The following is a 12492-nucleotide window of genomic DNA, read 5'->3' as shown; positions in this document are numbered from 1 at the left end:
TTAATGTTTTCTCATATTTTTTCTTTAATAAAAATGATATGAAGATAGATTATCTTTTCTATTCCTCCATTCTTTTCTCATTAGCGTTGTGTATAGACATATTTTGCTTTGAAAGGTACACTCTGTAGGTGTTAGAGACTGATCTTTGAAATTGTATCTGATTCTTCCCTTTCTTGCAATATGAGGTTCAACTCAAAATATATTTCCATTAGGCATTTACCCAGCTTTTGTGATACACTTTTGATGAATCTTTTCAATTTTTCTCCATAAATTGAGTTCTATTCTCCTTGAATTCACCTGCAAATTGTAATAAATTTTTTTCATCATTCAACTATTTTATAATAAAAAATACAGAGTTTTTTTTTGTTTTGAAAAATGATTAAGTGATAGAAAAATGGTAGGAAAAATCCGGAAAAAAACACACTAAACTTTTTCAATTTTGATAAAAAAAACATTTAATTTTTTATTTTATCAAATAAATATTAAACTTTTTAAGTTTGACAATACAAACACTTAATTCTTCTACGATTGGCAAAATAAACAAAATGACTGATGTGACACAAGCAAACACGTCAGATTATTTTACTCAGTTTTTTTACAATCGGAAAAAGTTTATCTATTTTTTTGGATCACTACAAACCTTAAGTGTTTTTTATAATCACATAAAAGTTTATGTATTTTTTGGATCATTTAAAAAATTCAGTACTTTTTTTTTATCAAAATTTAAAAGTTGAGTATTTTTTTGAGATTTTTTCAAAATGGTATAAAAAATATTGTAGTAATAAAATATATAAAATGATATTCTTAAATATTATAGTAAACATTTGTTTTAAAATTTGTTAAATTTATATCAATGATATAAAAAATATAAATCATTCGTATGACACCTATAATTTTTATTTTTCATACACATTTGATTTTGTGTATAAATATCTATAATATAATATACGAAAATCATGTTATATAAATTCAAAAAGAAAACACAGTTGAAAACTCACCGGGATAACAGATGTTAATGTTTTCTCATATTTTTTCTTTAAGTACAAAATGATTCTCTTTAATAAAAATGATATGAAGATAGATTATCTTTTCTATTCCTCCATTCTTTTCTCATTAGCGTTGTGTATAGACATATTTTGCTTTGAAAGGTACATTCTGTGTAGGTGTTAGAAACTGATCTTTGAAATTGTATCTGATCCTTCCCTTTCTTGCAATATGAGGTTCAACTCAAAATATATTTCCATTAGGCATTTACCCAGCTTTTGTGATACACTTTTGATGAATCTTTTCAATTTTTCTCCATAAATTGAGTTCTCTTCTCCTTGAATTCACCTGAAAAATGTAATAAATTTTTGTCACCATTCAACTATTTTATTATAAAAAATACATAGTTTTTTTTTGTCGACATCTGAAAAATACATGTTTATTTTGGTGATTTTCTTTTAAAAAATGATTAAGTGATAGAAAAATGGTAGAAAAAATCCGAGAAAAACACACTAAATTTTTTCAATTTTGAAAAAAAGTATTGAATTTTTTATTTTATCAAATAAATATTAAACTTTTTAAGTTTCACAATACAAATAATTAATTCTTCTACGATTGGCAAAATAAACAAAATGACTGATGTGACACAAAGAGATGCAAACACTTCAGATTATTTTACTCAGTTTTTTTACAATCGGGAAAAGTTCATATATTTTTTTTTATCACTAAAAACCTTCAGTGTTTTTGTATAATCACATAAAAGTTTATGTATTTTTTGGATCACTTAAAAAATTCAGTATTTTTTTTTATCAAAATTTAAAAGTTGAGTGTTTTTTTGAGATTTTTTCAAAATGGTATAAAAAATATTGTAGTAATAAAATATATAAAATGATATTCTTAAATATTATAGTAAATATTTATTTTAAAATTTGTTAAATTTATATCAATGATATAAAAAATATAAATCACTCGTATGACACCTATAATTTTTATTTTTCATACACATTTGATTTTGTATATAAATATCTATAATATAATATACGAAAATCATGTTATATAAATTCAAAAAGAAAATACAGTTGAAAACTCACCGGAATAACAGATGTTAATGTTTTGTCATATTTTTCTTTAAGAACAAAATTATTCTCTTTAATAAAAATGATATGAAGATAGATTATCTTTTCTATTCCTCCATTCTTTTCTCATTAGCGTTGTGTATAGAAATATTTTGCTTTGAAAGGTACGCTCTGTAGGTGTTAGAGACTGTTTTTTGAAATTGCATCTGATCCTTCCCTTTCTTGCAATATGAGGTTCAACTCAAGATATATTTCCATTAGGCATTTACCCAGCTTTTCTGATACACTTTTTGATGAATCTTTTCAATTTTTCTCCATAAATTGAGTTCTCTTCTCCTTGAATTCACCTGAAAAATGTAATAAATTTTGGACTAAACTAAGATAAAGAAACTCAAAATCCACGTCAGTTCCTTTTCTAGACAAAGAATCTCTTACCCCTGTTGAAGGTAGTCTTGGTTTATGTCCTTGGTAACTTCCTCTTACTTTCCCACCATCATATTCATCACATTTATATATGTTCTCCATGATTTCCTGTTTTTGACGTAAATTGCATGTGAATCCAAAAAAGATCAGAGAAATCTGACTCAAAATCTATAATCAATATCAGACTCAATCGCAAATGAATGTTAAAAAAAGAAAAGATAAAACGTCAAAGTCTTTTTATTTTATCATTTTTACGTTATAACGGATCATTGGGACCATTAGCTTTGGATATTCTCTCATTCCCAGTGTATTGAAATCAATCGTTAACCGTTGGACTGGAAGAGGTCGTTGTACTTCCGAGCATTGTCACACGTAGCACCCACCTCTTCCTTATCGCCATTGGAGGGCCACCTAGTTTTCGACACCACGATCGACACTTTCTTGCAATTGACGTCGTCGAGAGCAGGGTACACAATGTCCAACTGAGCGGACAACATGTTGTCGTACCGAATATTGGTCTCGGGGTCAGTGAACTTTTGGTTCAGCCGAAACAAATCTAGATAGATGTGTTTTGGTTACTATTTATCAATTTTTTGTTTTAATGTTTGATTTAAATATTTTACTTACTAAATAGTAAATACAAATGAACAAAATGCATGATAAAAAAAATTATACTAAGTGAACAAAGAATAAATGTGATTATTTTTTTTATATGTTATTTTTTAAGGAAAAACCAATGATAAAAGATAGAGAAACTTTTAAATAAAATTTTTTATTTCTTACTTACTAAATATTGTCTAGTGTAATTGTTAAGAAAAACACATAATAACAATCGCATTAAAATACCACGTGAAATGAAGGATTTCTTCACACTAAATTATTATAATTTGATTTGGATATATAAATTTTATACATCAAATAATATAATTAAAAAATAAGAAATAATAAATGGAGTATTGATGAATACCACGTTCTAACTTCTAATATTTTAGTAGTGTTATTTGGTTTGGTTTTCATATTAATAAGTGGATAAAATAAAGATAGTAAATAAGTTTTTTCAAAAAACTTAAGAATATAATGTCAACTTTCTTCGCATTTGGGGAATCCCCCAACTCTGTTGGTTGAGAGCTCACTTCCCCAAGCGAGGTCGTGAGTTCAACACCCAGAGTATGGAGATTCCCCTTTAGCCTGCCGGTTTCGGCCGATTTACACCCACGTATGTGTTGTAGACTCGCATGCGTGGGTCGGGATTAGTCTGGGCTTTTGGACCTAGGAAACCCGACTTACCAAAAAAAAAAACTTTCTTCGCATTTGACTAATACCGAGTTGTCATCATATAAATACCAATTTTATCCACCAAGCGTAAAAGTTGATCTTCACCCCCGACACTTTGACTTTCGCTGTCATGTATGATCCCACAGCAGTCATCACTCCAAGGAAACCGCAACACAAGCAGGTTACGACCAATCTCACCAAACTTGACCAGATTTCTCCGTTTTTTCGACTAATTTTAAGAGTTATTTTTTATATGTTATATTTTAAAGAAAAACCAGTGATAAAAGATAGTGTTACGAAGGAGAGAGACTCCAAAACAAGAAGAATATAGATGTAAGTGATCTGGAATGTCATGTTCAAGTAATGTTTTAATTTATTTATAACCACTTCCTCCAAATGTAATGTGTTGGCAAATAATAATTATTTAAAACCAATATTGTTATTTTGATTAAAAAAAATGCTATTTATCATAATAGCATGAGTTGTCAATATATATAGGCCTATATAGACTCCAAAACAAGAAGAATATAGATGTAAGTGATCTGGAATGTCATGTTCAAGTAATGTTTTAATTTATTTATAACCACTTCCTCCAAATGTAATGTGTTGGCAAATAATAATTATTTAAAACCAATATTGTTATTTTGATTAAAAAAAATGCTATTTATCATAATAGCATGAGTTGTCAATATATATAGGCCTATATAATTTATTTATTATTGAAAACTACAATTAATACTTGACCAATTAATAATAAATATTACACACAGAATTACAACAAATTTGTAAAAAACAAAATATGAAACATATCAAATATATATAGAAGAGAGGATACCCATGTAAAATAACGGCTAAATTCTTGACAAAGACGAATCCAATCTCTTCGACCATTTTTAGAGGATACCCATGTAAAATAATCATCCAGGCAAGATCAAATCTGCTACGTCTCTAATCCAAACTTGTACTTGTGATCGCTGCCGAGAAAGTATTCCGCTATCCCGTGATTGGTTATCTTTCTACACCGAATCAAATGGTTCCTCTAGTCTGCTCCATCTCTGCAGATAGAAATGTAAGTGTCTCCCTTTCTCACTCAATAAAAGTCATTCCGCACAACAGATTTCAACCTGTCGGGTTTTACAATGACTGTATCTAAAAAATCCATCTCATTGGCCGTCATCATTGACATTTTTCAAAAACTTTAAATGGCAAACGAAATGAACAGCAAAACCAAAACCCTATATTTAAATAAAATTTAAATAAAATTTTATATTAATATTTGGTTACTCACACAAACACCATCCCTGAGAACCAACACTGCTTAATTACATAATGAATAGACTTTTTTAAACCGATAAATCTCTATCTTTACGTACCCTCGTGTTTCTTCTGTTTTCTCCATCTCTCTCGTTCTTGAATGGCGTTGGCTACACAAATCGGGTGTTGTTTTCTTGGATTGAGTCAATCGTAACATATGGTGTTATATATATAGTAGTAATAGGACAAATACAATAAAGTGAAATTAATTAGAAAAAAGAGTAAAGAGTAATTGTAATGAATATTCTTTACCACTCTTATTGGCTTTTATTAGGGGATACGATCCGACTTATCGGTTTTCTAATTTTTATTTCAGTAAATATTATTTATTCTAGATAATTAATGTGGTGATTAATGTGCTGATAATTATTGTTACGGTTTTTTAGTGGGTATATGAATATTTTTTGGGACGTATGATTTTATTTTATTTTTTAAATATAAACTAATAAAAATTGAAAAATACCATATAGGATGATTTTAAAAATAAATAAAACTACAATACATTTTTAATAAGACTAATTATATTTTATTAATTTTTCTTAACATCTTATTTTAGATCCATCATTTCTCTAATTTTAAAAGTTTTTCATTTAATTCTTATAATTTCATTTTGGACTAATCATTTTCATATTTTAAAAGTTTCTCATTTAACTATTATTAATTTCCATATTTTATTATGTGTTGTCATCATTCAACTATTTTTAAAAGTTTTTATTTAATTCTGAATTATTTGTTTTAGACAAATCATTTTAATATTTTAAAATTACTAATCTTTTTCATATTTTAAATTAAAAATTTTTCATTTAATTCAATCATAATTTATTCATAACCAATCAAAATTAAACAAAATGACATGTAGGATGATGAGGTGGCTTCATCAAATCTTTTTAAACATCTTTGTTTATATAACCAATCAAAATTAAACAAAATGACATGTAGGATGATGAGGTGTCTTCACCAAATCTCTTTAAACTTGTTTATTAATATATATAGATTTTCTTTATATTAAAATTCTATTTGTTTTATTGATAAAATAATGGGAGAGAGCATCAAGTAGATAGTGATAATTCATTTTTCTCTATTTCTTATTTAATATTTTTTTTATAATTTGAAAAAAATTCACCGATGCTTTAATTAATTTGCATGAAGCTTTTCTTTCTCTATCTCTTTTTTTTGTTGTGTTAGCACTTGGGGTTGATTGTTTCGCTTTATCTCGGCAAAGAATACTATTATGGGTTGTAGGATCTTTTTTACATCCTTTATGCATATTTATACGCAACAAAGCATACCGACTTTGGTTATTTAATTAATACGAGCTTTAATTATTTTGTAGGTTGGTCCGATTGCCTCGCCTAAATAATTGTAAGCACTGACTCATTGGTTATTTCATACTACAATATGTAAACATATGTTCATACTTTGATGTATACCATATTATATATTTATTTATATAATCGATGCACAACAAGAATTAAATTATATATATATATATATATAATTTGCAACCCTAATTATAATATTTTAAAAATACTCCCCGGAATATCCTCCCCAAGCTATTTGAAACTTTCAGAATATGCACAGTTCAGTTCTCATGGGTTTAAAGCTTACATAAGACTTGATAATAGCAACGAAATTATTAACATTAATATTATAAGCTACTGTTATTTTAAAATTACACAATATAGCCTTTTTTGTCTTTTATCTCGATAATTTTTTATTTTCCAAAATTGCAATGCGTTTCGTGTTGCGAGGGCCCGGTCGTGGAAAATCACACACACTCGAAAGTATATTTATTGTATTTTAATGACATTGATCGTGAAAGGCTTTCTTTTTCAACATATATACTAATACTATATATAATTATTATTTTTTTGAAAAACAATACCCCGCATTTTCATAATATCTGTAGACATATATAAATTAACTATGTGCAAAACATACATAATTTTAAATAATGATGAAATAATTGCCAATAAAAATGTACAAAAGATCATGTGAACGTTTAGAGAAGTATCTTTCAAAGCTTTTAAGTCTGGAAGTGATCGAGCACTCTCAATCCGGAAAGAGAAAACTAAAAAGAATTAAGAAAAATTAATATTAACAAAAATAAACTTTCATTTTCTTTTGTATGATAAGGTATGATCACAAATACTGCAAAAAAAAAAGAGAAACTAACCACTTTATACAATAATAATAATAATTAAATTACTATATCTGAAATGTGCATGGCAACATATATATACATCAATTTATTCACATAAAAATTACCTAAGTTTGCAAGTTCTACTCGGGGAGGTCGTTTCTAGAAGAAAAATAATATAAAAAGGGGAAAAGAGTATTATTATTATTATTGTCATTAGTATCAGTAATCAATTAATCCCACAATATTAAAAGAGCAAGATTATGATATTAAGTAATACATTTGTTTAATAAATCCTTTCCGTACATATCCATTGTTTTGGTTTCTTTATTTTGCTATGATGCTTTGAATTAAAAATAGAATACAATTATAAATATTAATCAGACAAAATAATTCCAATATCCCATTACATAAGGTTGGAACCTTACACCAATACAAATTACAAAGTGACAACCATATCAACCACTGTATTGAACTAGGAAATATTATTAATTGCAATTTTTGTTACACGAAATGATCATTGAATTATTAAACATGATTTAATTATACATTTTGTGCATAATAAAAACAATATATCAATATATATACTAAACAAAAAAGAAGAAGCTAAAATGGTTCCATGTATACGATCCCGTTAAAGGCGACAGCTTGTACGGCTGGCGCCGGCTCCGTTCGGATTGGCTGATAATTACGGAGTTGTCGGCGACAAGTTGCCACGTGTCCGTTATGAAGTGGTCCTTGAGAATAGTTCGAGTCAGCAACTAATGGGCCCACATTCGCAGATATTCAAAGTCAACAAATTCGGCCCCTTTGTAATTTTTTATTTATTTATAAAAACACACTTTTAAACGAAACTTTATTATGAGGAAAAGAAATCAAGACTTTCTCAATATTTCGTTTCTATAATTCAAAATAAATTGGTAATACGTTGCCCGAATATGTTATCTTGGTCTAATTATGTACTCTTAAACGATATAAAAAAAATAGCGTATTATATATAAACTTACATGTGTTTTCTTATTTCTTTCGTTTTTAAATTATATCCTTTGTCTATAAATATGGCAGTGTAAATAGAAATCAAAAGGGTAAAAGATTGTTTAAGTGAGACAGAAAAAAATTAAACTAAAGCTATTTTTTTACACATTCAATTCATACGTGAAAAGGCAATTTTTTTTTTCAAATCAAGGAAGAAGAGTCGCTCTCTCGTTTGCCGTAGGGATTTTGTCTTAAACGGCGACGTATTGGGTGTCCCCGTCAATGGTATCCGCCCCTCACACGCCACGCCAAGATGGGTCTTTTCTAGCCATCGATTTTTCCCCTTACTTTACTTTTCTTTCATTTTTATTTATTTTCCTTCATTTCTGCGAAATTGTTTTTAAATTGTGATATTTATATATATGTATATATAGTATGTATGAAAAACGTAAGACTATAGTTGTAACATGCCATCAATTCGGACCAATCTTTCAATGCTAAGTTGGATATTTACCCTAAGTTTTTTATGTCTTGCCCTTGTGAACTTTGTTTTAATTTTGTGAAATGGGTGTTTTAATTTGATTTAACTAATTATTTCCTAATCTGTAATCAATGTTCATCTTTAATTGAATGAGAAAGAGATTGTAGCGACATAACATTCATAAGGGTCCATTTCATTCTCTTTGATTCAAACACATAAAATCCACTACTACAGTGTCATGTTTAAAAAATATCTGCATGCTTTCAGTGAAAGGAAAGGGATATACAACATTTGAATAAAAGAAAATATAACTGTTTGAGGGTTAATATAGCAGAGGTGAAATGTATAATATAATATTAAAAAACATCTTTATAATCATTTTGGATATATATATATATATATATATACATATATTGGATGATAGGTCTATATATATATATGCATGGATTTAGTTGCCAAGTAGGCTTAATACGATGGACAGTCTCGACCCTTTATGTCAAATTCATGATACTATTCAATAACATAGACATTAAAAAGAAAGAACGAAAGCGCATTTATAAACAAAAGTTTGCAAGTTGTAAATATTCCACTTGGCTTTTTTTTTCTTTAGGTCCCTCACTTGACCAGTGACATCCGTAAAAGTCTTCATGATCGATCATGTTTATCCCTTTTTATTCCTATGTTTCATACCATCGGTCCATGCTAAATTGAAAACATGCTACATTATATACATACATATATATATATATATACATATGTTACGTGGGAGGATATGTATTGCATTCGAAATGCGAAAATGGATCTAGTTCACGAGTCGATCCGTTTTTATCGAGATAAATTGGAAAAATATGAATAAAAAAGACGGATTCGACGAGCCGAACTCGTCACGGGCCAGTTTAGATGGCCAGCAACTTGATTCACGAGTCATATTTTTTTTCATTTTTTTTAATAATTTCTAACATTTTTGTATTTTTTTTTATTTTTCGGCACGGATTCATATTTTATAACAACTATTTCGCTCATAGCTTTTATTTTTCTCTAATGACAAATCAATATAAGTGCGGCCCAACAAAAACAAGAAGGAAAATTTCATTAGCTCGTAATTGGGGGCTGAAATGAAAAAAAAAAGTATTAATGGGCCAAGTATGAAAAAAAAACAAATTAGCCTAAATTATCCATTGGGCTGTTTTATTAATGAATGGGCCTATAAGCCCACAATTTACAGGAAACGAGATTGGGATATAAAAACGAACATGAAAAAATTGTACCATATGGCCGCTGACATTGTGATTTAATAGAATATGGTTATTTGTAGGCTGAATTTAATATAGTTGCGACACGTCATTATCGTTATTTACTATATTCTCCATCAAAAAACACAGACAATTTCCCTTTGATATTTTCAAACTATTATTTTACAATAGATATAAAAAATAAAAAATTAACAGCTTTAACGAAATCATAGCATTGAATGATATTTGATCAAATAATTGATTAATCGCGTAAATAATTTGGAAAGTTAGATACGTGAAAAAGAGAGGTGAAAATAAAACTAAAACTATGAATTCAAGCTAATTATTTCTGTAGTTTATTAAATGGACTTCCATGAGAAATAATAATACTAATAATAATAATAAACTATATATTGAAAAAAATCACTGGACCGTATTACGTTGTTATTTTATCTATAATCAGAAATATGGACTATGATGAATCACATACAAAGAAAAGAAAACATGTACAAGATAAAGGCTACATGTTTGTAACAAGTAAATAAAGTTTCCACCTAACAAAAACACGCAGAAAAGCGACCTGCATTTTCGTAACCAGTTGAAATTAATTTAATTTATATTATATAAAATATTGAATATTGATTGATGTCTATTATATTCACCATGGGAAAAATAGAAAAAAAAAGAAAATGACTTGAGGTGAGACCACTCATATCCAACCACCACACCCATTATATATATATATATATATATATTTGATAAACCACACCCATTATATATTCGTCAAGGGATTTGCCCATTATTTTTATTATAAACAAACACATTAAAAAAATGAAATTTGTCAAGTTATATATCTTGTCTACCCCAACAATATAATCACACAAAAACAATATATATATATATATATATATATACGTATATAATTCTCAATTTTTCAAAATGTATGGGTTTTGATACACATATTATATATATATATATATATGTGAATGCGATTTAACCAATAATTGAATTCAAGAAAAGGTGATTACAATAAGTCAACGCATTAAGAGGGGCAATTGCGTCACTTTAGGATCTTCTTTTTTGTGCGTCACTTTTCTTCGTTGGATCCTTCCGAGTTTCCGAGGCTGTTTTGATTCTCCGTGATTTTGTTTGGACAAATAAAGTATTTATATTTGTAATAATAATATTGATAATATTTTATTTACAAAACTACTGCATAATTTTATTATCAAACAAAAATCCTCTTTTGGGCAATGAAAGAACAAAAGACCGTGCTCTATATATATGTGCAATGAAAAGAGTGTATATAACCCATGGTGTGTACACAAACAGGAAGAATGTCATTTAATGGACCGACACATGGATCGGATATTCGGAATATACAATTGGATGAAAGAATAGATGAATATGCGCGAGTGCAATAAAATATCATTCTTAGTATGCGAATTTCAATATGCTTATAATAAATTTGGATTTTGTTGTGGGGAAATCACAACCTAAAAGGTTCATTAAGAACATATAACAAAATGATGCAATAATTGCGTATTTTTTCATAATTATTCAAAAATCATCACTACTTATGGAATGATTAGACGCATCATTCATGTGCGTATTTGTTACCATATTATAATATCGCGTTACCAAACTCAACAGCTAATGCAAAACGCGATTAACAATGACCTTATGATGCCATTGCTTTTTCAAATGCATTATGGAAGACGACATGGTGCATATATATATATATATATATGCGTGTGTAATGTACGTATATGTGGAATGGAGATGACAGCTCATGTCACTATGAATACAAAGAAACGAGACATGGCTCTGCAAATTCTTTTTGGTTCGACCACATGCGTTCTCGTTATTAGCGACGATGCAATTGGCCTTAGAGTATACTCCTCCCTTATTTTAATTTTGTTTTTTTTCCTAATTTATAATCTTTCTCGTTATAAAAGGCTATTCCAATTATAATTTAATTTGAAAAAAAAATTATAATTTCAGTATCCCAAATTCCAGACCAAGACTTTGAATTTTGCAATGTTAGAGTAGCAAACAAAAGTAGCTTTTTTAGATAAAGAGTTTTTTTATATATAAATGTTAATACGTATAATTATTATTCATCCCAAAGACATTTCCTTGATTTTATCAACTGCTTGCTTTTATAAAGGTGAACAACTCAAAAAGGAAATTAAAAAATAAAAACTAATAACGAAAATAAAATTAAATAATAATCGAAAGAAAAACGGAGAATATTTACCTGTCGCCCTCTCTCTCTCTCACCCGTCGTCTCGTCACCATAAAAGCCTCTCTCCCCTCTCTCTCTCTCTCTAGTTTTTTCACCGGCGACGATGAAAACCTACGGCGATTGTCACAGACGGTGAGGAAGAAGACTCTGGCGATTTGGTTGCTCATGGCGGGGGAGGAAGACGTTTCCAGAACGTTCCGGGCCCTGGTGGAGAACGCTGATCGGAAGTTCGCCAGAGTTAGGGATTTGCCGGCGTTCGGACGAGCACAGGGACACTACTTCCACAAGGTATTCAAGGCCTATATGCGTCTGTGGAAGTTTCAGCAGGGGAATCGGTCGAAGCT

The 12492-nt window shown here is 28.7% G+C and overlaps 1 protein-coding gene across 2 annotated transcripts in view; it reads left to right on the top strand.

Annotated features, from left to right (window-relative positions):
- Positions 1–12166: 12166 nt before the first annotated feature.
- The window catches only part of LOC104824891 (protein SCAI), a 3771-nt gene continuing 3445 nt past the window's right edge, over positions 12167–12492 (top strand). Inside the window, exon 1 of one of the 2 annotated variants that reach the window (XM_019203872.1) lies at positions 12167–12479. In XM_019203872.1, coding sequence (XP_019059417.1) covers positions 12314–12479 — 166 coding nt within the window. In that variant the 5' untranslated portion in view covers positions 12167–12313. The remainder of the gene's footprint in view (positions 12480–12492) is intronic. The other variant, XM_010557075.1, reaches the window with a different exon arrangement.

This window comes from Tarenaya hassleriana, unplaced genomic scaffold (assembly GCF_000463585.1).
Source record: "Tarenaya hassleriana unplaced genomic scaffold, ASM46358v1 Cleome41, whole genome shotgun sequence".
Classification (NCBI taxonomy): domain Eukaryota; kingdom Viridiplantae; phylum Streptophyta; class Magnoliopsida; order Brassicales; family Cleomaceae; genus Tarenaya; species Tarenaya hassleriana.
This window is presented reverse-complemented; position numbering and strand designations above follow the sequence as displayed.